A 27,662-nucleotide genomic window follows, 5' to 3' on the forward strand; every position below is an offset into this window, starting at 1 on the left:
AACTAACCTAGTTCTCTTTACTTACATTTTGCCTCAGGGCTGTTTACCTTTTCTTACTTTCCTGTTGTCTCTAGTATGGCTGGCTGGCAGCTGCCTGGCTGCTAGCCCTGGGCATCTCCTTTCTTCTTTCCTCTCTTCTTCTTCTCTCTTTCTTCCCCCCAGCTAAGATTTCTCCTTCTATTGATTCTCTCTGCCTGCCAGCCCCGCCTATCCTTTCTTCTGCCCAGCTATTGGCCATTAAGCTCTTTATTAGACCAATCAGATGCCTTAGGCAGGCAAGGTGAAACAAATACAACACTTCTTTACATAATTAAGCACACATCCTTACATCATTAAACAAATGCAGCATAAACAAATGTAACACACCTTTACACAGTTAAGGTTATAGTCCACAACAGGACAGCCTAAAAAAGGGGTTAATCTTTATTTCTACTTCTTCTTTTTGTTGTGTTTGTTTGTTTGTTTGTTTGTTTTTCAAGACAGGATTTCTCTGTGTAGCCCTAGCTGTCCTGAGACTTGCTCTGTAGACCAGACTGTTCTTAAACTCACAGAGATCTGTCTGCCTGCTTCCCAGAGTGCTGGTATTAAAGGTGTGCACCACCACACCCAGCTTTAGTCCTCATTTCTAAAAAGGTTTTTTTTTGTTTAATTGCTTGTTTTAATATGTGTGCATCTATCTGTGTGTGGCTATGTGCACTGTGAGCACAGATTCCTGTCGAGGCCCCATATTTCTCTGGAGCAGGAGTTACAGACCGTGAGAGCCGCCTGTGTGCTGCAAACTGTACCTGGGTCCTCTGTAACAACAGTACCCCATCTTAGTTGCTGAGCCATCTCTCTAGCCCCTAATCTTCATTTTGCAATACAGGGTCTCATGTACCCCAGGCTCCCCTCAAATTCCCCATGTGCTGAGGATGATCTTGGAGTCTCAACCCTCCTGCCTCCACTTCGAAAGTATTCAGATTGCAGGCAAGAGCCAACACACCCAGTTGGGAAACAAACCTACAATTCTCCTACAAGATAGGCCACCCGAACCAGTTCTCAAGCCTCTGCTTGATTTCTGTTGTTTTCCTTGAGACAGGGTAAATTTCAGGCCAGGCTTGCCCCAAACATATAATCCTCCTGCCTCAGCCTCCTGAGTACAGGGATTACATCCGTGCGCCGCCATACCTGGGTCCCTTACTAATCCTGGGAGGATCTGGGAGGACCTGGAGGAGCGGGAAAAAACATGATCAAATATATCGTATAAAAATTATTTTCAATGAAAAAGAATGCTGAGATAATGAAACCTGCTCACGCGTGTGGAAGAAAACCCCACAGCTTTAACTTCCAGATCGCGTCAAAAATATTTGATGATAGTAGTGGCGACCGCCCAACAGCAGGGGCCGACAGCGTGCAGACCTCAACACAGCATGGCCAAGCAGGGCGGGTAAGTTTGATCCTCTGAGATCCCGTAGCTCGGTACGGCTGGCCGAGTGTCCCATGTGCTGCTTCCGGTTACACTAGGAAACACGCGTTTCTAAGCTGCGGCGGGGACTCGGCCGTGACTGACGGAGGTCTGCGTTTTCCAAGAACGCGCCAGGGAGCCCATCTGCAGCCACCATGTCGGGCAGGAACAACAACAAGCTGCCCAGCAACCTGCCGCAGTTACAGAACCTGATCAAGCGGGACCCGCCGGCCTACATCGAGGAGGTGGGACGGGGATCCGGCTCCCTGGGGTCCTCCCGTGGGCTTCCGGGGCCCTCGGGAGGAGAGAGGGTGTGCGGGGAAGGAACGTTCCTGAGGACTCGTTTCCCGCCGCTTGCAAACTTGCTGCCCTGCAGACCCCACTACCACTGACACAAACCTTAAAACCTGTTGTCTCCCGGTTTATGCAACCACCCGCCCCGCCGAGCTGCGGAGGGGCCAAGAGGCTGCGCCCAGCCGCCGGCCGCCTGGTCTCAAAAACTCTTCATTGGTCCCTAACATCTGATGAGCCGTGTGTAAAAAGTGCTTTCCACAGACGGCCGCCCCCGAGCGCCCCAAGCTTTGCCAGGAAGAGCAGAGAGTTCTCGAATGCCTGGGCCACGGTCAGAAACTTCGAAGGTGCGGTTAAGCCAAGGGTTCAAACTCCTTGGGAGCCAGCCTGAGCTAGATTTGCGAAAATGCTTTGGGAAAAGATGAGGTCGAAAATGATCCTAGGCCCGCGTTGTGAGGGACTTAGCCCTTGAGGTGTGTGAACTAAGAAGAGAAGAAGTGAACGCGGTGACTTTGTGCTGTTAACCTGGTAGATACTTAGGGCTCGAATGTGTCTCGGAAGCATTCAACCATCCCAGTCTGCTGCCATTAACTGCCTTCCACACTATGGTGTTAAAGCTAATGTGCCATCATTCACAAAGGAGTGATTAAGAGCTCTTGCAGTTCCCTTTGTGTTATTAATTTTTGGAGTTGGCTTGCAGAGTGGTGGGTTTCATTTCAACTCTTTCATACATACATGTTGTATTTTCTTATTTCGTCCCCCACTGCCCTTCCCAATCCTCCCTGTCTGTGCTCCTCCGACTGGTCCCCTTCCTCTCCCCAAACAACCCCTGCTTCTGTATCGCTGTCACATACATTTCACTTCCCGGCACCCCTTTAAGATCTCTTTCTTCTCCATGGGGAGTTGGTTCAATGATTAAGAGCACTGGCTGCTTTTCCAGAGGACCCAGTTGTCCAGCATCTCCATGATGGCCCATAACCATCTGACTCCAGTGTCAGGGTGTCCTACACCCTCTTCTGGGCTCTGGACACCAGGCACATGTGCACACATATGTATATACAGGCAAACACTCGGGACACATTAAAAAGAAAAAGAAAAAGAGTCTCTTCCCATATTCCTCTTTCTAACATGTCACAAACATAAATTTAAATCTAAATTCTGCTTATGAGAAGAAACATGGGCTATCTCTGAGTCTGGCTTACATTCCCATCAGTGGTTCCCTTCCCAGCAACAGTTTGTGTGGAAGGACAATAGCTGTAGGGTGTGAAACTGAGGCTTGACTACAGTTATAGTTACAGCAGTAAACTGGCTTGTTTGCTGGATTAAACGAGGTCGTGTGTATCTTGAGCTTGGCACAAACCAAGTGCTTGGCAAGTGGAAGCTGTGGCTTTAGACTTACTCCTTACGTCTTTTACCCTGGCTTTGTTGCTGTTTGGGCTTGGGGAATGGAGTCGAGTAGGCCGAGGTTAGTGTATGCACACCCGTGCCCTCATGTGGAGGATGTCGGGTGCCCTAGGCTCTATTCCCTCAGCCTCATGCTTTCACTGGTCCTGGAGCTAAGCTAGTTCAGTAAGCCCCAGAGAGCCTGCCGTCCATACCCCTCACGCTGGCTTTATACACGGGTGCTGGCCTCTGAACTCAGATCCTCGGCCTGCACGGCGGGCACTCCCGACTGCTGAGCCGTTTCTCCAGCCCTGTCCCCGATTCTCCTCCTCCTCCTCCAGTGTTTTTGTGTTTTGTTTTGTTTGTTTTTGTTTTTCGAGACAGGGTTTCTCTGTGTAGCTTTGCTCCTTTCCTGGATCTCGCTCTGTAGACCAGGCTGGTCTCGAACTCACAAAGATCTGCCTGGCTCTGCCTCCCAAGTGCTGGGATTAAAGGCATCTGCCACCACCACCCGGCCCTCCTCCAGTTTTAGAAAATGTGTGTGAGTGTCTTAGCCACGTGTTCTGTGTGCATGTATACCTGCACCCTCAGGTTAGAAGAGGGCTTCCGATCCCGTGGAACTGGAATTGTGGTGGCTGTGCATCGCTGTGGGTTCTGGGGTCCTCTGCGAGAACAAGTGTGCTTACCCACCGAGCTATCTCTTGATCGGTGCCTTTGATTCTTCGCCTACCTTGTCTAGATTCTGACATAAAGCTTCGGTGGGTATTTCAAGGGGTGACTTTGACTAGAAATGTCCTCAGGTACACTTCACATATCCTGACCTGGCCTGCCATTTTCTGCTGATCCTGGTGCCCGTCATGCACAGGTCATATAATGTAAATGGCAGAACAAGGCCGGAATCTGAGTTCCCGACTCTTGTTTCCACCAACCACACTGCTCAAGCCTCTGTTCTAAGGGACAGGTCTTCACATGAGCCATGTGGTGCTGAAGAGTTTTCTAAACTTATTTGGAAAAATTCAATGAAGGAAAAAGGAATGTTTGAAGAGCGTGTGTGTGTGTGTGTGTGTGTGTGTGTGTGTGTGTGTGTGTGTGTGACACAGAGCTTGCCTGCCATGCATGAAGCCTTCTTATTATACTAGGTCTTTTTCTCGGTGCCACTGGCAGAGTGTGCACCAGCATTGTTATTCTGTATAAAGCATGTGACAAACTCCGTTCTGTTTTTCCCCTACAGTTTCTCCAGCAGTATAATCACTATAAATCCAATATGGAGATTTTCAAGTTACAACCAAATAAGCCCAGCAAAGATCTGGCAGAGCTGGTGATGTTCATGGCACAGGTAAGAAGGAATTTCTAAGTGAGACAGAAGTCAGTGCTACACATAATTTGCAGAAGTACCACCACCCCACCGCACCCCTGTTGTTTCCAGCCTCTGTGTGGAAACAAATTTTTCCAAAGCCTTCCCTCCCTTTGTAGATCTTATTTTCTTCCTAAGATATGTTAGAGGGTTTGGATGAATTTTATTCCAGAACCAACCAGAACAAAAGTCATCATTTTGAAAAATGTGTCCTTTTAGGCAGGACCCCGGTTGTGCTGCATACTTTTACAAAAACGACTGAACAAAGAAAGAGTGGGAACCGGCATACAGGGAAGGCCGGTGTTGAGTCCTTACCGCGGGGACCAGCTGTCCCCTGAGCGTCTACACGTGCACCTGGAGTTAGGGAGAAAGGCTGCTCTCGAGAAGAGCACTGCTGTCTGCTTTGTTACAGATTGGCCACTGCTACCCGGAGCATCTCAGCAACTTCCCGCAGGAGCTGAAGGAGCTGCTCTCCTACAATCACACTGTCTTGGACCCGGATCTCCGCATGGTATAGTTAGGACGCCCGGTGCACGTGAGGGTAGCAGGAGAAGGGAGAGCACCTTGCGGCCAGCCTCTCCCCGGTGCCTGGGGGAGGGCAGAGGTGGGGTGGGCATGCCATGTTGTCTCATTCGATTAACGTCACGTCATCTTTTCTGCATGCTTCCTTCCCCTCTCCCTAGACATTCTGCAAAGCGCTGATCTTGCTGAGAAATAAAAACCTCATCAACCCGTCGAGTCTGCTGGAGCTGTTCTTCGAGCTCCTACGTTGCCACGACAAGCTCCTGCGGAAGGTAAAGAGGGCAGCTTACGCCCTGCGTCCCGCTCGCCCTGCGCTGACATCGCAGGCCTCAGCGTTCTCGGGATTACGAACTTCCTTTGATAGGCTCGGAGATGCAGCCGGTCTTTCGTCATGCCGTGCAGTGTAGTATTAATACCCATCCTTTGCCAAATGCCACCGGGACCAGCCAGCCGCCTCAGGGGCTTCGAGTGTATGTTTATTCACAGACACCTGAGATAGAGATTGTTGATCTTTTTTGCTAAAGCTTTATAGACGGGCAGGTCGAGGCATAGGAGAGTGACTTGTCTCGGGTCAGAGAGCTTCTGTGTGTAGGACCAGACCGTGAACCCAGGCAGTCTGATGCCAAAACCTGGTCTCTCGGTGGCCACGCTGTAGTGAATGGTTGCACGAGGATGCGCACACCAGCTGGAACCAACCTGCACAGTCAAAGCTTAACTTTGTGTTACTGCAGGATTTTTCTATGGCTGTGTGTTTGCTTCTTTAAGACAAGGGCCGAAGGCTCATGAAACCAATTTCAGACAGAGAAACTTAGGTTTTAAGAGACTACTGCTATCTGATTTGCACATTTTGTGGTTCTGGTCTAAGCTGTGAGCTGCAGATGACCCATGGGACCATGTGTTTGTCACAGACCTGCCATGCATTCAGTCAGATGCTTGCTTCCCTTAAAAAATTGGGCTGGAGAGATGGCTTGGGGTTGAGTACGTGCTGCTCTTTCAGAAGATCCAAGTTCAGCTCCAGCACCCTCGTCAGGCAGTGACAGCCATCACCTCCAGCTCTAGGGGACCCATGACACCTCTGGTGTCCATGGCACCTGCACTCATGTGCCCATACCCACATGCTGGCACACACAACTGCATTAATTAAACATAATAAAAATAAATCTTTTTAAAATTATATTCGGGCTGGAGAGATCGCCCAGAGGTTAAGAGCTCTGACTGCTCTTCCAGAGGTCCTGAGTTTAATTCCCAGCAACCACATGGTGGCTCACAACCATCTGTAATGAGATCTGACGCCCTTTTCTGTATATATAATAAATAAGTAAATCTTTATAAAATTATATTCATTTCTAGTGTAACAGTGCACTTTAAAAAAAAAAAAAACTTCTTTCTTTGTATGGGTGTTTTGTCTACAAGTGTATGACTACTGCATGCATTCATTACCCACGGAGTCCAGAAGAGGATGTCAGGTCCCCTAGAACTGGAGTTACAGACAGCTGGGAGCCACCATGTAGGTGCTGGGAACTGAACTCGGGTCCTCTGCAAGAGCAGCCAGTGCTCTTAACCGCTGAGCCAGCTCTCTGGCCCTCTGTGCTTCTTGTTTCTGGGTTCCTGGCAGTGCTGGAGATTGGGTCCAGAGCCTTGCAGTTCCTAGAGGTGCCCTTTCACTAAGATGCTTCCCAGCCCTTGAGTTTTTCAGACAGGGTCTCACTGTAGTCCAGCCTGACCTTGACCTTGTAGTCAGGCTGCCTGGAACATTCTTCCTACCTCTGTCTCAGAGTGGTGCAGTAGTACCACAGTTTTGTCTATTCCCCATGTTTCACTTAAGCGGAGCCATATGTTACATTTTCTTGTGGCTGTCTTCTTGTACCCAGCGTGCTGTATCAAGGTTGATGTGTATTGTAGTGTGTATGGTTGTGTCTTTTTTGTTGACAAATAGTCCACGGTGTGGCTCTGCCACACGTTTACCCATTCATCGGAGCTGTTCATCATCCGGTGGCGTTTGGGTTGCTTCTCCTGTTTGCCCGTTGCAAACAAGGGTTATGACTGTCTGTGTAACAGGTGCGATAGTGGGTTCTTTCCTCTGGTGATTCCACCCACAGCCCCGGAGGGCAGCTTTACCTTTGGCTGCCCATTTTGCTTCCGTCAGATCTCTTCCGTTGTGGAATGACACAGGAAAAGCAGAGCTGTCCTACACTGCACATTTGTGCTTCTCTCCCGGGCTTCACGTGTGTGCTTTGTCTCCGCAGACCCTGTACACACACATTGTGACTGACATCAAGAACATCAACGCCAAACACAAGAACAACAAAGTGAACGTGGTGAGTGCCCTGGCTTCTTGGGCTCCGAGCTTTGTGCCGCCTGTGCATTGAGTCTTCGTCCTCCTCGTCCCCAGGTGCTGCAGAATTTCATGTACACCATGCTGAGAGACTGTAACGCCACTGCAGCCAAGATGTCTCTGGATGTGATGATCGAACTCTACAGAAGGAACATCTGGTAACGTGCAGGAGTGTCTTTTGTGACACACATGTATGCGCGCGCACACACACACACACACAGAGTTGTTGTTTGTTAGTTTTCCGAGACAGGGTTTCTCTGTATAACAGCTCTGGCTGTCCTGGATCTTACTCTGGAGACCAGGCTGGCCTCAAACTCAAAGATCCACCTGCCTCTGCCTCCTGCGTGCCACCACCGCCTGGATATTTTCATCTATGATGATTACAGAGCCCATAGATAAGTGTGGCTTTTTGTCTTTGTTTTAATCTTACACTCTTTAAAATACTTGTATCGTACATTGAAGTTGAGCGTGAAACACAGGCAGTGTGATGTGGTTGGTCCTTGTGTCGGCTCAACACCAGCTGTCATTGTCTGGGAAGAGGAACCTCAGTTGAGAAGATGCCTCCATCAGATGGTCTGTAGACAGTTTGTGGTGTATCTTTTTAGTTCATGATGGATGTGGGAGGGCACAGCCCATGTGGTGTGGGCAGTGTCATCATCCCTGGGCAGGTTGGGTAATAGGAGGAAGAAAGCCAATAGGCAGCACTCCTCAGTGGCCTCCACTTCAGCTCCTGCCCTGACATCCTTCAGGGATGGAGTGTGAGCTGAAATAAACCTTTTTTCAGCTGTGATTTTGCTAAATTTTAAAGATGTTAATTTTTTTTTTTTTTTTACACATGTTTGGGGTGTGTGTAGTGTGCACATGTGTGCGTGGGTATACTCAAACTTGGCATCCCAACTGTTGTCTTCCTCAATTTACCTTATACCTTGAGACAAGGTCTCTCATTTGAACCCAGTTGAACTCAGCTGAGCTAGCTTATCTAATCTGACTAGCTGCTTTGCTGTGGGGATCTCGTCTCTGCCAACGGACAGGCCGCCATGCCCCGACAGGAGTGCTGGGATCTGAACTCTGGTCCTCCTAATTGCTAGCACTCTCCCTCTGGCCTGGGTTTGCTGTGTTGTAGGGTTCTCCTGCTGAGTTTTTGGTGTTTTCGTTTTGAACCTGCGCCGACTCTTAACAGCTTGTCACTTTAAAATCCAGGAATGGACTGTCAGAAGGACTCACTGCTCTGTGCTATTTCCTCTTCCAGGAATGATGCTAAAACTGTCAATGTTATCACAACTGCCTGTTTCTCCAAGGTCACCAAGGTGAGCTGTAGTGCTGTGCAGAAGAAGCAGGTGGTCTGTTCCCGAGGGTGGAAGTGGAGATGGGTGTGTCGGGAGGAAGTGACTACTATATACTACATCATGCTTTAAAAATCCTGAAGTTCTAGTTGACTCCTCTAAAGTGAGCCAGGAAATCACTGTAGGAAGAGACACCATCAAACCCAACTGTGAGATGGTCACAAAACACGGGTAGCAGTAGATTACTTTCCCCTGTAAAACCCGGCTTTTCTTCTGTTGGCTCTGGCACAGCAGAAAGAAACTCAGTGTCTGACTTCGCAGCAAGGCTGGGATGGCGCCTTTGTTGGGGATGTAGAGAATCTCAGCGGGCTACCTGAAGGGTGCAGAGCCTGGCTGTTGTTTCTGTTGGTTTATTTAAGTCAGTGTGTAAAGACAGTGACCAGATGCCACAGTCTCGGTGCCAGTGCCCTAGCTCTGTGTGTGTTGTGAGGCTCAAGGCCTTCCATCTCTGTCGGGAGAGCTAACCTCTCCTTTCATAGGACATGGGCCTGACGGTTTTATCTAATAAATATTGATTTGGGGGTTTCTGGGGCTGGAACCCAGAGATTGGGCTTCCTCTCCAGCATGCACTTCGCCGTTGAGCTCTGTCCCTCTCCTCCATCCTAATTAAGGGTGTCATTGGGTATTTGTGGAACAAGTGACTTTGTGAAATATTTTAAATCATGAAAAAGGAGTCATTACCCTCCCTCCCACCCTTTGAGATTTTTTTCTTCAGACACAGCAATATGCATGTGGGGTGGCAGTGTAGACATAGTCTGTATTGGGACACTCTGGGGAAGCTGACTTCATGTGGGGAGGCAGTGTAGACAGTCTGTACTGGGACACTCTGGGGAAGCTGACTTTATGTGGGGAGGCAGTGTAGACAGTCTGTACTGGGACACTCTGGGGAAGCTGACTTTTGTCTCCTTCTTTAGATATTAGTTGCTGCCTTGACGTTCTTCCTCGGGAAAGATGAGGAGGAGAAACAGGACAGTGACTCGGAATCCGAGGTGGGTTGAGGCAGGTCCTTCGAGTCGTCCGGTTCCTCATGGGCTGCTCCTCTGCGCTCAGTCTGTCAGCCCTTCCGATCTGTGAGTTAGAGGGAACGAGGGTCACATCTGTCCTTTTTAGAGGCCTGCCGTGTTGGACTCTAGTTCAAGACATCAGCAGTGTATTCCTTTCAGTGGTCCAGTGAGACTGACTAAGATGCAAACCAGATTCATTGACCCTGATCTCAGTTTGAAGTTATATAGAAGAGAAAATGCTGGCAGCTTTGAGCAGAGCCAACATCACAGAAGTAGGGAAGAGAAGAATGGTATTGCAGTGTCTTTAAAATCAAGATTTGTGATTAAAAAGTTTCTTAGAAGAAGTAAAAAGAAGTTCTTTTTAAAAAATACTAAAAATGTGCATATATATATATATACAGGGCTGGCGCGATGCCCCAGTGGTGAAGAGCACTTCCTGCTCTTGTAGAGGACCAGAGTTTGGTTCATAGCACCCGTGTTGGATGCTTTGCAACTGCATGTAACTCCAGCTCCAAAGGATTCAACACCCTCTTCTCTTCTCTTTAGGGATCTGCAGGGATGCTCAGACACACGCATGCTCACGCACACACACGCATGCTCACGCGCACACACGCACACACATACGCACACAATTTTAGCTTTGCTGTAACTAGATCAGGAACCCCTGATAACGTCTTACTAGATTTCCTTGTAAGAATGTTAAGATGATGTAGACAGAGCATAGGTTTCCTGACTTTGAGTTGTTTCTGTCATATTCCTTCCGTATTCGTTTCCAGGGTATTTATATGTTTGTGCCGAAAGTCTTAGAAGCTGTATGCATAATAAGTACACACTGCTGTGGGCTTTGTTTGTGTCAGTGTGCAGATGCATTTTGTTTAGATACATGAATACCCACCGAATATTCCAGAATATGAATGTAGTATACTTTAAGCATTCTTCTATTGATAAATACATTTCCAGTTTCCTTCAAATAAAAGCAACATTGTATCTGCATATCATGCTGTAATGAAAAATATAAACATTATTGCTGCAGGGAAAATGTGTGGTCTGTTTTTACACACATGTGCATATTTCCTGATTTTAAAAGTGGTATTCATTAGTAGGTTTGTGCAAAAAGTGTAAGAACCAAAGTGTGGGGGCCAGAGAGATGGCTCAGCAGATAAAAGCCCTTGTTGGGCACTTTCCCACGACCTGAGTTCTGTCCATAGAACCAACACACAAAGGAAAGTGGAAACCAGCTCCACAAAATTGTCCTCTGCTAGCTACACAAGCACTGCTGCATAACACATACACACACACACACACACACACACACGCACACACACGCACACGCACGCACGCGCGCGCGCATTGATGCTGACAGATATTTTATTACTCAAGCAGACACCTGTAACTCCAGCCTGGGGACTCAAGGCCTGTAGTCTGCGTGGGCACCTGCACTCACATGCACACACTCACAGACACATCCATACACATAATTAAAGATTAAATAAATCTGTAGAACAAAAGGAAAAGTAGCTGGAAGGATTGTACGCTGCTTCTGTGCGGATGTTCCTTGTGCCCGGTTTCCTAGTGTGGTTTGCTCTGCAGGACGAAGGGCCCACAGCCAGAGACCTGCTGGTGCAGTATGCCACAGGGAAGAAGGGCTCCAAGAACAAGAAGAAGCTGGAGAAGGCAATGAAAGTGCTGAAGGTGAGGCCTGTGCCTGGAGACTGCAGTGGGATCGTTAGCATGCCTGTAGAATACGCACGGGGTTTTTAGCCTGCTAAGGTTTTGAGAGAGAGAGAGACAGAGAGAGACAGAGACAGGGAGAGAGACAGAGAGAGCGTTAAAAACAAACAGGCCTTAGAAATGGATGATGGATTGTAAGCATTATAACGGTTTAGATGAATAGGCTGTGTTCAGCTCTGACAAAACTGTGACTTGAATAAAATTTAATTAATTTACTCTAACTAGACATGAGTTCTTAGAAAAAGTTTGGTATTTGGTGGTGGTTACTCCAGATATCATCATTTTGAGAGTCTGTGTGTATGTGTGCGTGCATGTGTGGGTGTTACAGCTTATTTGAGGGGGAGGGTTAGTGTGTGTACGTGTTTGTGCCCATGTTCACATTTGTGCAGGTGAACATGGTGCAGGTTGCCAAAGATCTATGCTGGGTATCTTTGATCACTTTGCACCTTACTCTTGGAGAAAGCGTCTCTCCCTGAACCTGGCTCGGCTGGTGGTCAGTGAACTCCAGGAATCCACCCGTCTCTGCCTTCCCAGAGTTGGAGTTAGAGGACGAGCCACCACATCCCACTTGGTACTGAGGATCCAAACTCTGGTCCTCATGCTCACATGGCGAGCGCTTTGCCAACTGAGCCATTTTCCCAGCTCTGTGTGGTGCTAGCGTTTGCATTTCTAAATTTAAGTCTCACATTTCATAGCTGCTGTATTTTCAAAGCTTTTGTTGTTGGTGGTTGGTTAGTTGGTTTGGTTTGGTTTGGTTTGGTTTGGTTTGGTTTTTTGAGACAGGGTTTCACTATGTAGCTAGCTCGGGCTGTCCTGGAACTCGCTCTGTAGACCAAGCTGGCCTCAAACTCAGAGATCCACCTGCCTCTGCGTTCCAAGTGCTGGGATTAAAGGTCTGTGCCACCATACCTGGCTTCTCAAAGCTTAATTTTAAAAGGCAAAAGCCAACTTTAGTTCTTCCAAATGAAAAGAGATTTTTTTTGAAACAAGGATTTTTTTTTTTTTTTCTTTTAAGGTAGTGTAGTAGGGGCAGGGCAGTGGCTCAGTGGGTACAAACTCTGATGTGTGAGCATGACCACCCAAGTCCAGATGTTTATCGCAAGCCAGGTGTGGCTGCGCACATCTGTAACCCCAGCTCTGATGGGAGAGGAGACGGGTGGGTCCCTGGAAATTGGTAACCAGCCAGCCTTACTAGAAAACAGCAAGTCCGGGTTCAGTAAGAAACCCAGTCTCAGCGAGACAAAGCACAGTGGTAGAGCACTGACACCTTCCCCTGTTGGGCACACAGCACACAGCACACAGTCTAGGACTGGCCAGGGGCCTTCAGGACATTCTAAGGACTGGCTGATGGCTTTCAGGACACAGGCACACAGACTAACTAATAAGGCATGTTACAGGAATTCAGAGCCAAGGTGATTTGAATGGGTTTCCCTTCTCTTTCAGAAACAAAAGAAGAAGAAGAAACCAGAAGTGTTTAACTTTTCAGCTATTCACTTGATTCATGATCCCCAAGGTACCGTAATTACTACTTCTGAGTTCCTAACAAGGAACTTATCACTTCCTGTTTTCTTACTCCTGTTTTAGACCAGTCTTTCTTAATTGAATCACCTAGGAACTGGGTAAAGTGCAGATTCTGATTCATTAGAGCGTGGGCATGGCTTTGGAATCTGCACTTCCAAGAAAGTCTTGAGTAGGTTTGCTGCTGGTGGTCTGCAGACCACACAGAAGCAAACTGTGTCAGAGTCACTGTAGAGGCTGATGAACACCACCTCAGGAATCTGTATTTAGGAATCTGTATTATATCCACGTATACATGTATGCATGTACCAGTAACTAATGAAAGAAAGCCTGGGAAAGGTATGTGGGCAGGTTTGAAGAGAGGAAAGGGAGGGCAAAATGATGATGATAACCTCAAAAAAGAAAGATCTTAAAATATATCCTAGGAATCCAGGGCTCTGAAGGTCTGCCCTATCAGCTAAGAGCACTGGCAGACCACCCAAGTTTGCTTCCTGGCACCCACATCAGGTGGCTCATGATGCCAGCCTGGCTTTAAGGGATCCAACACCTTCTTCTGGCCTCTGGGCATCTGCACACGTGCATGTGCAAGCATACATATAAATAACAATTAATAAGTATTTTCTAAAAAAATGTTAAAGATCTCCTTGAGTGTTGGCACAGCACTCAGGAGGCAGAGGCAGGCAGATCTCTGAGTCCTGCAGGCCAGCCTGATCTACACAGTGAGTCCCAGGGTAACTAAGATTATGTAGTGAGACCCTGTCTTTAAAAAAAGAAGAATCTTAAGAGTCCATAAGATGAATTTGGGGTGCCGTATTTGATCTTTTCACTGATGTAACGCCTCATGCCCTTTCCCTGTGCCTGTTACATGCTGTCTGCAGCCACGAACCCACGGTTCCTCTGATTCCTTCCTTCCAGACTTTGCAGAAAAGCTTCTCAAGCAGCTGGAGAGCTGTAAGGAGAGATTTGAGGTGAAGATGATGCTCATGAACCTCATCTCCAGACTGGTGGGAATTCACGAGGTGCGAAACTTGCTGCTTCTCTGGGATGTTAGGAGTTGGATGGGCAAGAAAAGGCAAGCAGTGAGGTAGAACGGTGTTTCGTTTCCATCCCCCAGCCATCTGCCCAGTTAAATCAGCAGGAAATCTGCCTTCCTGTCCGAAAGCAGCTGCTTTATTTACATGGCTTCCTTTCCAGTGCGCATGAGCGCTAATCTACACATTCAGTTCATGCGTAACCGTTACGTGCTCTGTTCTTCGTACGTTCACATAAGTGTTCCTGAGCCAGAATAAACTACAGACTTCTATTGATTCTTGCTACCTTTCAGTGTGCCTAACCCTTCCTGGCATTAACTTCCAGGTGTCTCTGGTAGGGTTGTATGTTTGCAAAGCTGGGACCCCTGGGTGTTTCTGTTGTATTGAGCTAGACTGCAAGGGTTACTTGGTGGTGGTGGGTGTGTGTGTGGTGACCGTGTGGATGCTTTCAGAATAGCTGCCTTTAGAATAGGATTAACACAATTTTAGACCACAAACAAGTAATCCTTGACATTGTTCTCTTGGCTGCTTTATTTTCTCTTCTGTGTATGGGGGTTGTGCGTATGTGTGTGCACACGCAGTGCATGTGTTCAGTGCCCACGGAAACCAGAAGAGAGCATTGAACCCTCTAGGACTGGAGTTACAGATGCTTTTCAGTCCTCATATGGGTGCTGGGAACACGTGGTCCTCTGGAAGAGCAGCCAGTGCTCTTAACGGCTGAGCCATCTCTCCAGTCTGTCATGGTTATCATGACTGCTTCTGCTCTGAGATTGTTTAACATGTTGCTTTCCTTGGTTAAAAACACCGAGTGCAGAGTCCTTCCTCCAGTGTGGTGGGACTAGAAGACAGTGGAGTCAGGACTGCCCGTTTGTGGCAGTCTGAGAATACTAGGGCCTGTCAGATTTGCCTGTTCCGTCCCGGCGGCCTTAGGACCGGTGCTGGTCCTGGTCCCTCCTCTTCTCTGAACACCAAGTTGGAGCTCTGCAGCCAGGCCAGGGTCAACACTAGGAGAGTGGTGGGTTTTGTTTGCCTTTCCTACGTTATTCTTCTCTTTCTCTCTCGAGTGGTGAGATAGGGTAGTGTTGGGGAGAAAAGCTTTCGCTGGATTACTGCAGCGTATTGAACTAGCCTGTGGTGAGATTGTTTCCTGAGACAAAAAGAGTCAAAACGATTCCAAGTGCATTTGTCTTGATGACGGCATTCATTACTCGATGGGAAATGAAATTTCATGCTTCGGTCTGGTAAACGTTCAAGTTCATACATTCTTCTCTCCACAGCTCTTCCTCTTCAACTTCTACCCTTTTGTGCAACGGTTTCTGCAGCCCCACCAGAGAGGTAACCTGCCTGTGTGTCTGCTGCCTAGCAAGTGCTAGTCTGTCGTTCTAGCGTCACTAAGACAGATGGAGTTCTGTGTGTTTTCTATAGAGAAAGGAAGGTGGAGGGCTGAGGCACGGGGATCAGGACTTCAGGCCAGCCCCCCCCCCACACACACACACACACCTATTCTTTAAATTAAATAAAATAAAAAAGATCAATTCTTGCTTGCAAGTCTTTTTGTAATATAAATTCTCCTGTCAAAACTTCTACTTTTGGGGCTGAAGCAATGGCTCAGCAGTTAGGAGCACTGTACTGCTCTTGCAGAGGACCCGGGCTCACTTCCCAGCACCCACACGGTGGCTTACAAGCACCCATAACTCCCTCTTCTGACCTCCACAGGCACCAGGCATGCATGCAGTGCTCATACACACATGCAGGCAAAGCATTTATACACTAAAAAATAAACTAAAAAGAAGTCTAGTTTTCACCTTTAAGCCACAGAGCTTTGTGGTAACAGGACTTGATGTTACTGTTCTCCGTGGCCTTGTGTGCCTTCTCAGTTAGCAAGGACACAGAAGCAGGGAAAGATGGTTGTCATTTGCCCAAACAGGAAGTGAGCATCTGAACATCTGATGTGAACCCAGCACTGTGCTGAGTACTTCCTGTACATCACTAGATGAGACTGCTGTTAAATGACCTCTTTGAAGGATGGAAAGTGACCATGGTTATTCAAGTGAATGACAAGTCAGCGTTTGCTTCTTTCCCAGAGGCCCCTCCTCTTGTTTTTGGTTGGTGATGGCTTTTTGTTCGGTTTGTTTTTATATTTTTGAGAAACTCAACTATGCATGCTTGGCTAGCCTGGAACTCCCTGTGTGCACCAGGCTGGCCTTGAGTTCACAGAGCTTCTCCTGCCTCTGGCATGCACCGCTGCACCCAGTTTGGGGCTGTTTGTTTTTGCCCGGGCTGGCAGGAACTCGCCTCCTGCCTGGGCCTCTTGTGCTGCACTTAGAGTCACATGCCCGGTCCAAAGGCCTTGTTCTTCACCTACACCATGCAGCCTCTTAGAAGAGAGTATGTTCACATGTGTACATTTGTGTTTGTCCAACAGATGTTCGTTTTGTGACTTGGTTAGTTTGGGGCTTGAGACCAGATTTGGTGTGTAGCCCTGGCTGTCCCCAGTCTTGGGGTCCTGCTGTCTCTGCTGCCACTCTTAAGTGCTAGGACTCTAGGTGTGAGCTACCACACTCAGCCTTCTTGGTGGTTTCTATGCCAAGGAGAGCAGTATGTCTTTACGGTCCATGGTGACCATAAAGCAGAGTCCTTACCCACTGAACTTGTTCTAGAAAGTCCAGGTCAGGGAATTTGAGGAGAAAAGCAGAGCGAGGACAATAGTGAGTATTGACAGTCTGATCACAGAAGGCATTTGGTGGGGTTGAGTTGAACAAGGGACCTGAAGGAGCCAGGAGGTGAGCCCTCAGATAGGTGGGGTTGGTGTTCGGATGGAGTAAGTGACGTGGCGGTCCTGTAGTAGCTGAGACTGCACTGTTACTGTAGTCCTTGGAGGCAGATGATGATGTGTGCCCTTTCTCATCCCTGGTGCTTTCAGAAGTCACGAAGATCCTGCTCTTCGCTGCACAAGCCTCTCATCACCTGGTGCCGCCAGAGGTGAGAACTCACCCTGACCTCCAGAATGGGGATTATTGTTTAAAGCTGATAATTCTTTGATTCAAAGAACACTGAATTAGCCTGTGTCAAAGCAAAGTTTTGTTTTGATTTTGTCATTGTTGAAAACAATGGAATGGACGGTAAGAAAGCAGAAGTAGCCGGGCGCCAGCACTTGGAAGGTAAGGGCAGACAGAGCTCTGTGAGTTCGAGTCCAGCCTGGTCTACAGAGTGAGTTCCAGGATGGCCAGGGCTGTTACATAGAGAAACCCTGTCTCTGGAAAACCAACAACAAACAAAGCAGAAGTGGGGGCTGGAGAGATGATTCAGTGGTTAGAGCACTGGCCACTCTTCAGAGACCCAAGCTTGGGGCCTCGAACCTAAGTCAGACACTCATAAACTGCCTCTTAACTAGCTCCAGCTGGTCCTGTGCCCTCTTCTAGCCTCCAAGGCAACTGGCACACATGGCACACACACACAAAAGTAAGAAACAAAAATCTTTATAAAGAAGACAGAAGCATGACTATTGGAGAGAGCAGGGGTGAGTCGGGAGGGTACTTCAGAAATGAAGGACAGCAAGGTAATGGCCTGTAGATAACAGTGCCGTAATGAAACTTGTTACCCGTAAGGAAAGGAAAATTATGTCATAAGCCGGCCATATGGCTCAGTGGGTAAAAGTACTTACCACATGTAAACCTTGACAACATGACCTCAATGCCCAGAACTCACTTAAAACTAGATGCAGTTGTGCACATCTGTAATCCTGACACTCCTCCCAAGAGATGGGCTGTAGAATAGGAAAATCTCCCCAAAGAGTAAAGCTAGCCTGGAGTGTATACAAGAACTGACTCTTGTACGTTGTCCTTTGACCTCCACACACAAGCCCTGGTGTGCACTCGCATGCACATGCACGCACACACTAAAATTTTAAAAGTCTAGGAAAGAACAGTGTTAGAGGACATTGCCCCACACTGGTGACCCTTGCCTTAACGGTAACGCAGAATGCTGACCTGGAGGCGGGTGTTTCTCCCTCACTCCCTTAGTTCTCGGCCCCCATCCCGAGGGTGGGAAGCTCCTGCGCTGAAGGATCAGCTGTGCTCAAGACCAGGGACCCCTCACCTGACTCAACCTCTTCTGTTTCCAATCCAGATTATTCAGTCATTGCTCATGACGGTGGCCAACAATTTTGTTACTGACAAAAACTCTGGGGAAGTCATGACCGTAGGGTACGTAGCGCGTGCTTGGGGCTTGGGGACGGCAGGTGTTTTTAGTGTACAAGCAGGGGCGGTTAGAGCTGGAGGTGTGGCCTCTAGAAAAGCAGCCTTCATGAGAGCCTCTGTGGTTTCATCTGATTGGAGGGGACCGGATAACAATGCTTGTCCTGGTCAACCACGTGATGTTTTGCAGTTTACTCTTCCGTGAGTGACTTTTAACAAGCTACGTGTGTCTTTGTCTCCCACCATAAATTTGTCTTGGGCTGAGACGAGCGATTTATTAATGAGTTACTCTAAGGAGAGACTAGAGGACTTCTGTAGCCCTTCTGGGTAACTCAAAGGCTTGTCTAATCTGCCCACATGTAGGCGATACGCTAAACAATTCATTTGTATCTCCCTTGTAAACTGTGGCTTGGATAACTGAGCTGACTTCATGTCCCCTCCTTAGAGCTGGTGGCAAATCCTGCCATGATCAACAACACTGGTCCTTGGTAACACTGGCAGAGCAAGTGTGGCTGTCGGGAATATCGGCCTATAAGGCTGTTCACGCTCTTTCTCTGCCACACTGCAGGTTTAGGGTCCTAAGCCTATAAAATCCAACCTGTGTTCCTTTTGATTTTTGAACATAAAATTACTCTTTTATTTTAAGTTCACTTTTCCTTTTCCAGAATCAATGCTATAAAGGAGATAACAGCTCGATGTCCTTTGGCCATGACTGAAGAACTTCTTCAGGACCTGGCTCAGTATAAGACACACAAAGATAAGAGTAAGCTGCGTGTCATTCTCTGTAGGCCAGCAGACACAGTTGACTTGCTTTTACCTCACTGTAGTCTCTGCCTCACCATTTCTAATCAAAGGTGGTGTTTATTTATAGACGTAATGATGTCTGCCAGAACTTTGATTCATCTCTTCCGGACACTGAACCCTCAGATGCTGCAGAAGAAGTTCCGGGTAGGTGAAGGCACTTGGGGGGTTCTAAAGATTGTGGTCTCAGAAAGTGAGGGCCTGCTGTTCACATGATAGATGCGTGATGCTTCCCTGGGGAGTGTGCGTGGTGTGTGTGGTTCTGTTCTTCGAGCTTAGGATGCAGTTGATTGAATTCCTTGGTCCTCGGCTCTCGTAGCCGACATGTGCTCTGTGATGTCGGCTGTCTGTCGGCTGTTGGTACTTGACAGTGTTTGATGCTGTCGGCAGGGTGGAGTCTGTAGTATCAGTCAGCAGCCGATGCACAGCCCAGCCAGGTGCCGCCTCTCCCAGCAGAGAGGGAGGCGTATCTGTAACCCAGAGATGGTGCTGTTGAAACTTCAAAGCAGTTACCTTTGCAAAAGCCCATTTCTCAGTTTAGATTGGAAGACAGTGAGAAGGACGTGAACTGTCTTCTGCCTGTTGTTGACCCGACGTGTACGCAAGTTGTTCCTGTTATTTGCCCACCTCCATCTTTTTAAGAGTGTTCTCACCCTAGGGGAACATTTCATAATGAATGTTCCTTTCCATCTAAGCACCTTATTTTTAAATAATTTTGTCTTTTAGGGTAAACCTACTGAAGCCTCCACTGAAGCAAGAGTACAAGAATATGGAGAGTTAGATGCTAAAGATTACATTCCAGGAGCAGAGGTTCTAGAGATTGAGAGAGAAGAGGATGCAGAGAATGATGAAGGTTCGTTGGCCTCCTTTGCCTCGCCTTCTGCTGGGGATTGAACCCGGGTCCTCATTCATGCCTCCCTTCAGATCTGGCCCCTGAGGCTAGGCTTTTGAGTGGCTGTGTGCATGCCCGACCAAGAGCTATGACACGCACATATGCTGGCTGCCACTTGAAGGAGTTGTCTGTAGCTCCTTCATAGCCAGAAGCTGTCTCTGTCCTCCAAGTAACTGGAGGTGTTTCTCCTCCATCGTGAATACATTTGGTGAGCTAGTCAGAGACGCGCTTCAGGCTCCAGGAAGTGTCCAGGCACAGCTTTGGTGAACACTCAGTTCACTGACAGCAGGGGTTCTGAATCCGACAGGCTCTCCATGACTTCAGCACAGGCTGGGTTTTCTGCCATGAGTCTGTTCCTCTTTGAGCTGTAGGAAGTAGGTAAGTCACTGCAAGGTCTTGGCTTAAGTTAACTGAAGTGATATGGCATATGACAGCAGATGTCTCCCAGCTGGTCAGTGGAGTATCCGAGGCTCCTTACCTTACTCTTCAGCATTGCTGATTTAGCTCAGCTTGCTGTGCCTACTGGACCAGAGGCGGTACCAGTGAGTTCTCTTTCGCACAGATGGATGGGAGAGCGCCAGCCTCAGCGAGGAGGAGGAGGAGGAGGATGGTGAATGGGTTGATGTGCACCACTCTTCGGACGAAGACCAGCAGGAGATTGTAAGTTCACATGTCCTCTCGGTGCGTCGCTCTGTTTGCCAAGATGCCATTTTTGCTGGGCCATGTTAAAATTGCAGTGACTGAGCTGTCCCTTAAGCTGGTAGCCATTTATCCTTTGGCTGTGTGCTGATTTTCAAGGCTAAGAAGCTGGACAGCATGCCCATGGAGGAGCGGAAAGCCAAAGCTGCAGCCGTCAGCACGAGTCGGGTTCTAACCCAAGACGACTTCCAGAAAATCCGCCTGGCCCAGATGAAGAAGGAAATGGACGCTGCCCCCGGGAAAGCCCAGAAAAGGAGATACATCGAAATGGACAGTGAGGAGGAGGCCAGGTGAGGAGGCACCTGCCAGGTCTGCAGTCTGCGTGGGCGGTAGTTCGAGCGTCAGGGAAGGACGGTCACCCTCATCTTGTGTTGTTTTATCCCTCGGCACAGGGGTGAATTGTTGTCTCTTCGGGACATTGAACGCCTTCATAAGAAGCCCAAGTCTGACAAGGAAACAAGACTAGCAACTGCCATGGTGAGCGGGCATGCCAACCCTCCTTTGTAAATAGAAAGGGAATAAAATGAACCATAATCCTCCAGTGTCGGGGGTATAACTCCCTGGTGTGTTCTCTCTCTCTCTCTTTCTCTCTCTCTCTCTCTTTCTCCTCCTCCCTCCCTCCCTTTCTCTCTCTCTCTCCATCCCTTAAAGGTATAATTAACAGAACAAAATGTACCGTTATTAGGTGTTAGATTAGGTGAGTTTTTTGTTTTGTTTTAAGGCATGCAGGATCTTACATAACCCACAACTCAGGCTGCCCTAAAGCTTTAGTTGAGGATGACCTGACCCACCTGCCTCTACTCCGAAGGTGATTTACAGACGTGTGCGGCCACGCTTGGTTTATTCGGTGCTGGGGAAAGGACCCAGAGCCTGTGCCTGCTAAGCAAGCTTCCACCAACTGAGTGACATCCCAGCCCTGATTAGATGAGAGCTTTTTCTGTTTTGTTTTTTGGTGTACTTTTTGTTGTTTTGAGACAGGGTCTCTCTGTGACTGACCTGGAACTCTCCATGTAGACCAGGCTGGTATTGAACTCAGATCAGCCTGCATCTGCTGGGATTAAAGATGTCCCCACCATACGCATGGCTATTAGATGAGGTTTGACAACTGTATATAACCATGCAACTACCACCCAAAACAAAATGCAGAGGATAGAAGTGAGAATTACGTGCCCATGGTGTCAGAAGGCTCAGCACGTTCATTAAAGCAACAGAGAAATGCGCTCACAGGTGGACTCGCTCTGGCCTCTGCTGCTGTGCAGATGTTGGTGTGTGACCACGACTGAGCTGCTTTCTGTCCCTTGACAGTAGCTCCTCCCCACCCTTCATTCTGTGGGAACCGAGAGGCCTGGAGACAATTAGAACCTGTGTTTTCTTCTCTACCCTTCCACACACTGACATCTTCCCTTCCCCACCGTCCAGCACCAGCTGAGCCTCTGGGACTCGGGCTGAATCGGTTTCCCTTCACTGAGCTCAAGCTTGACTCTGCTGGATTGAGTCCTAGAGAACAAGACCTGTACTTTGTCTCTGGCTTGGTCTTGACATCCAACAGAGTGATTAGATAATGCCCAAGGTGTCGTTCTTAAGGAAGTACTAATCTCTAATTGCTTTGTGCTGATAGGCGGGAAGGACAGACCGAAAGGAATTTGTGAGGAAGAAAACCAAAATAAATCCATTCTCCAGTTCCACAAATAAAGAGAAGAAAAAACAGAAGAACTTTATGATGATGCGATACAGCCAGAACGTCCGGTCAAAAACCAAGCGCTCCTTCCGGGAGAAGCAGGTGGGTTCATTGTGGCGCCTGAGTGCTAACAACACAACACAGCTGTGTGTTTGACAGGAGGGTCCTTCTGAGACCACATGCTGAGTGTGCTTCGGGGTTCAAGGGAGCACTCTGAGGCCAGGGTGGGCAAGTCTCACACCTGAGTTGATAGGGTCACCATGTGACCTGTGGGTGACCCTGGATCTCTGTAAGGAAGAGAAGCAAGCTGGTCCCCTCTGATGTCCATTCCCATGCTAAAGTAGTTCCGGAACCTGTGAGGTGGATTGAAAGTGATACATGCTGTATGTGGGGAAGCCGTGCTCAGCACACAGTTCTGCTGTGTTGTGATGTCTGTATGCCCTTGCACAGAAAGCACCATGCTGACCAGCCTTTGGGATGTCCATCCACTGTGGCTTAGCTGGTTTGCTTGCCCATTTTAAGACAGGGTCTTACTGTGTGCTTTATAATGGCTTGGTCTCACCCAGGCTGGCTTTCCTCAGAGATTCACTTGATTCGGCCATCTTAAGTGCTGCCTTGCTTCATGACTGCAGGCCTGTGCTGCCGCGCATGCCAGTTATGCTGCTTGGGTGGCCTGCTCATCTCAGGGCTGCGCTGTAGTAAACATCTGACATGGTGTGTTTTCCTCTTCTGGGAGCATCCTAGAGCTGGTCACGTGTCATTCTGAAGCAACGGTAGAGAGTCAGTTCCAGGCTACACAGCCTCTGAACTGTCTTGACTGGTAGCTAGCCAGCGACAACCTGCCAAGACTGAGGGTGGTGGCCAGCCCTGTGGGCAGCTCTGACTGTGGGTGCCGCCACCTAACACTACCTGTCTGGTTTCTTCCTTCACTTGTAATCTGTGTTTAACACGTGTAGATAATAAGGTGTGACATGTCTAAATAAAGGCTCTGCATTTCGCCACAGAGTTGGACTGACTTAAGTTCTGTCCTTCAGAGCCTTCTAAACATTGTAGGGTTGAGGAAATGGCAGCCACCGGTTGGCAGCCTTGCTTCTGCGTGGATTAATTTAGCTTAGGGCATCACTCCCCCACTTCCTGTTTTGTAGAACGCTGGTTTTTAGCATCATAGAGAAGCTGGCCTTTGACCCTTATCATTGCTTTAGTAACATTTCCCTCACAGATTAGAGAAGTGTTAAGACTGAATGAAGAGGTCACTGGACACACCACAGCTCTTGGTTATGGATGTTTCTTTGTCCTGCAGCTGTCCTGCTCCTTGAAACTGACAAGTGACTCCACATTCCTGCATACATTTGGCCTGTGGTGTGTAGTTTCTTCAGGGTTTACTCCTTATAAAACATAGCTCTTGTTCCTGGTTTTCATATTATCTCAGCTACACTGAGATGTCACTGTTTAAAGTGAGTTAAGATGGTCAAATAATCTGGGCGATGGTGGCACACGCCTTTAATCCCAGCACTTGGGAGGCAGAGGGAGGCGGATCTCTGTGAGTTCGAGGCCAGCCTGGACTACAGAATGAGTTCCAGGACAGCCAGGGCTACAAAGAGAAACCCTGTCTCAGAAAACAAAACAAAACAAAAAAGCATCAAATATTATTTTTAAGAAGATGAAATTAATTTTTGTAGTATGCCTTGTTTTACCTAATAGATCGAAGTAATTCTAACACCTAATCAATATAGAAGTTATTGAGATATTTTATATTTGTGTTGACTGATTAAAATCCAGGGTCCTGTTTTACACAACACATCCAGTTTGAACAAGTAACTCTTTGTTCTAATTATTTCTGTTCCTGTTTTAGTGTATGCGATGCTGAAGCATACACGCTCCTCCTGTCAATGCTCAGTAGCCAGAGTCCCTGAAACTTCCTGTGACCCTGGGCACCCTCTAGGACTGAGCAGCACAGTTAACCCCTTATCAGTATTTCACTGTCCTAAACAGAATCTAGAAGTCTTGCTGTGGAATCCAAAGCGGGAGATGGGGCTGGAGACATGTCTTCTTTCAGCTGATGGCATTTGAAGGGAAGGAGCTGAGATGTGGGAATAGTTGTGCGGACAGAAGTGGCCAGCAGGTGCTGAGACAGCGCTTGGCCTGCAGCCCAGCTATTCGGGGCTTCCAAGGAACACATGAGCAGGTCCTGTGAGTGCAGTCTAAACACAAACAGCCAACAAGACCTGGAGAGTGGTCGGCACAGCTCCTTAGCCGAACCGCTGAGATTCCTCCTTTTCTTCTTTAAAGCCCTGACGACTCCACCTGCCTACAAAGAGATTGGAAGGCCCAACAGGAAGCTGAAGGCATGGAGATGTAAAATCCAGAACTTTAGAATGTTCAGATGTAGAGCCAGGCGATGTCTACCCTAGAATGGTTTTTATACTTTTGAGACAGGGTTTCAAATGAATATGAGCCCAGACTGGCCTTGAATTCAGTCTTTCTGACTCAGCCTGCCAGCTTCCAAAAATGTCTTTTAAACAAAGCAAAACAAGTTAACACATGTCTTATTAAAGTAAAAAGCCAGAATTTTGTCAAGTGTATGGGACAAAGAGTTGTGTTTGGGAATTAATGGAGTATTGTTCATCACACACTGAAGATGTGTGCCTTGCCTTCCTTTTACTACTTAAAACTTAGGCTTGTTCTTAATAGCCTTTTGTATTCCGATTATCTGGGAAGGGTTGGAAATCTTGACATCTGTACCTCTAAGTGCTGAGTAGAGCAGAGAAGTTCTGGGTACCATCCCTGAAGTCAGGTGATGCTGTTTCTGTAGGAAACATGAGGTCACTGCAGAATTTGATTTGGGTCGTTTTTTCTGGACCAGAAACTCTGCCTTCAAATTCTACCCATGTATCATATCATCATCACAAGGGCCCCCAGTTCCTATGGCTAGAAGACAGAGTCACATCCACCTAGAATACACACATTTCATTTCACCTGACTTATTTCTGATACAAAGTGATTAAAGACTTAAAAAATGTGGAGCCTGGGTTGATGGGATGGCTCAGCAGGTAAAGTCCAGGAACCCATGAAGTGCTGAAAGGGGTCAGTTCCACAGAGATGCCCTCTGACCTCCACGGGGTACCATGATGCATGCACATTCCCCTCCCCTGTTGTGGAATACATTTTTAACTAGGCAAAGATGTGTTACATTTGTTATGTTGTGGAGTATTACTTCAACTCTGTGAAAGCATGTTACATTTGTTTCTGCTGCCTTTGTTAATGATGTAAAGATGTGTTACATTTGTTTGTGTTACAGTGTATCTATGTGAAGGTGTGATACATTTGTTCCTGCTGCATTTAATTATGTAAAGATGTGTTGCTGTTTCACCTTGCCTGCCTAAGTCACTTGATTGGTCTCATAAAAAGCTGAGCAGCCAATAGCTAAGCAGGAGAAGGATAGGCAGGGCTGGCAGGCAGGAAGAATAAGTAGGAGGAGGAATCTAAGAAAGAGAGGGTGGGGGGAGAGAGAGAGAAGAGGGAGATCAAGGGGGAAAGAGAAGGACACACCCAGGGCCAGAAGCAGTGAAAGTGAGATACACAGAGAGAAAGGTAAAAAGCCCTGAGGCAAGATATAGATGAAGAGAAACAGGTTCAGTTATAAGAGCTAGTGGAACAAGCATTAGATAAGGCCGAGCATTCATAACTAATAAGAAGTCTACTTGTCGTGATTTGAGAGCTGGGTGATGGCCCAAAAGAAAGTCTGCTACATTTCCCCCTCTCATACACATACACAAATAATAATAAAAATAAAGTCAAATCTTTTAAATTAAGAGCCTGAATTAACTAGGAGAAATACTTGTTTTAAGCCTCATACTCAGAGTTTTGACTCCTAATGTTAATGTCCTCAAGTCCGAGCCGTTGAAAAGAAGTTCAGTGGTGACGTGTGGTAAGATTATCTTACTGACTGGGCAGCAATTGCCTTCACCCACCGAGCTGTCTTGCTGACCTGGGCTGGAGCTTTTAGGAAGTGTCTCACTATGTGATGTTTTTAGGATGGCTCTTGACCTAGTGGTTCTTGTCTGGTAAATTTATGGCCTAGCTGGTTGACAAGTTCTCTTGTTGGTGTGTTCTTTCTCTCTTACAGCTAGCACTACGAGATGCACTCCTGAAAAAGAGGAAAAGAATGAAGTAACCAGCTGTCCACTTCCTGTTAAGTGCTAAGAGTGCATCAACATGCTGGAAATTAGTAAATATGTGCTTATATTAAAGGCCAAGAAACACTATATTTTGGAAACCACAGTAACATTTGTAGCAATTTGGTATTTTTAATTTGGAGGTGGGGCTGGTGGGAATGTGCAATGTAAATAGTAATTATGTTAAAAATCTCATTTTGAACTCAAAGAACAATACCAAGTGCCTACTAATTGTTGCTGCGTACAGAGCTGAGTGAGCCAGAGCCCTCTCTGAGGGCAGGTGTATATAGGGTGTTTGTAGTGAGCTGTCAGTAGTTCCCTCCTGGCAGTTGGTCCATACTCCTGGGGCCGCCAGGGCTCCTGGACTAACTGCAGGGGTGGGAGTTACACATGCTCTTCAAACGGGACATTGTTACAAGAGTAAGAGGTTCTTACTTGTAAATAGGCTTACCCGCTGATCGGGTTCCTGCTGTACAGACAGACGGGCAGACAGTTGGGCGCTCGCTGCTTTTTTTTTTTTTTTTTTTTTTTTTTTTTTGTAGTGTTTTGGCTAAGACCTCATTTTTCAAATCGCCTTAAGTCTAAATAGTGGTTTTGAAGTGTCTTGCAGGGTGTGGTGGCACACACCCATAGTCCCAGCATTTGGGATATTGAGGGCAGGAGGCTCGTGGGGTTAGAGCCAGCTTGGGACATACTGACTTAGTCCAGGGGCAGCCTGGGCCCCATAGTGAAACTCCAACCAGAAACACAGACGGCTTTGAGCTTTCTTTCCATTTGAGTGGCCTGTTCTCTGCTGTCTGTTCCTGTTGGGGTTTTGTTGATGTTTTGCTGTGCTGGGGATCCACCCCAGGGCCTGGTAATGGATTCTCTGCCGCTGACCTTCACGCCAGCCCTGAGTGCCTGCTCTTCACATTGGTTTGATCAGCCTCTTCATTCTCAACTCAGCCCATTGCTTGCCTTGTTCTCAACCAAAGCTTACAGGTTTTTAATGTCAGATGGGTGTGTGCAGTGAACAGTCACGCTTGAGTCCCTTGTGGGACACAGTCTGTATGCAGACTGCTGGATTTAGAAATAGTAGTGCCTTTTGCCCCCGATGGCTTAGGTAATCTTGTAGAGAAAATGTCCCATGTTTGGATTAGAGGAAAGGTCAGATTTCCTTGGAATTGGTAGAAGCTTCTGCCACTGGCTTTCCTTCCCCTTTTTATTGTTCAGTTTCTAAGTGCCCCTGTGGTTTACTTCATCCCTGTCACTTCCCCAGCGGTGCC

General features: G+C 47.6%; 1 protein-coding gene and 1 pseudogene across 1 annotated transcript; one reads left to right on the forward strand and one right to left on the reverse strand.

Moving 5' to 3' along the window:
• The first annotated feature begins 1,457 nt into the window (after nt 1-1,457).
• On the forward strand, nt 1,458-26,503 carry Sdad1 (SDA1 domain containing 1). Its single transcript, XM_036201620.1, has 22 exons — nt 1,458-1,689; nt 4,350-4,454; nt 4,885-4,983; nt 5,156-5,266; nt 7,241-7,312; nt 7,387-7,487; nt 8,579-8,636; nt 9,587-9,661; nt 11,267-11,368; nt 12,851-12,920; nt 13,841-13,944; nt 15,234-15,291; nt 16,880-16,938; nt 18,085-18,161; nt 18,818-18,915; nt 19,024-19,100; nt 19,680-19,806; nt 20,408-20,505; nt 20,644-20,834; nt 20,937-21,021; nt 22,163-22,324; nt 26,349-26,503. The coding sequence occupies exons 1-22, from the start codon at nt 1,600-1,602 to the stop codon at nt 26,394-26,396; spliced, it is 2,067 nt and encodes a 688-aa protein (XP_036057513.1). The 5' UTR covers nt 1,458-1,599; the 3' UTR covers nt 26,397-26,503.
• On the reverse strand, nt 9,040-9,156 carry LOC118592643 (annotated as a pseudogene).
• Nucleotides 26,504-27,662: the final 1,159 nt, after the last annotated feature.

The sequence above is a fragment of the Onychomys torridus genome, chromosome 10 (assembly GCF_903995425.1).
Source record: "Onychomys torridus chromosome 10, mOncTor1.1, whole genome shotgun sequence".
NCBI lineage: Eukaryota > Metazoa > Chordata > Mammalia > Rodentia > Cricetidae > Onychomys > Onychomys torridus.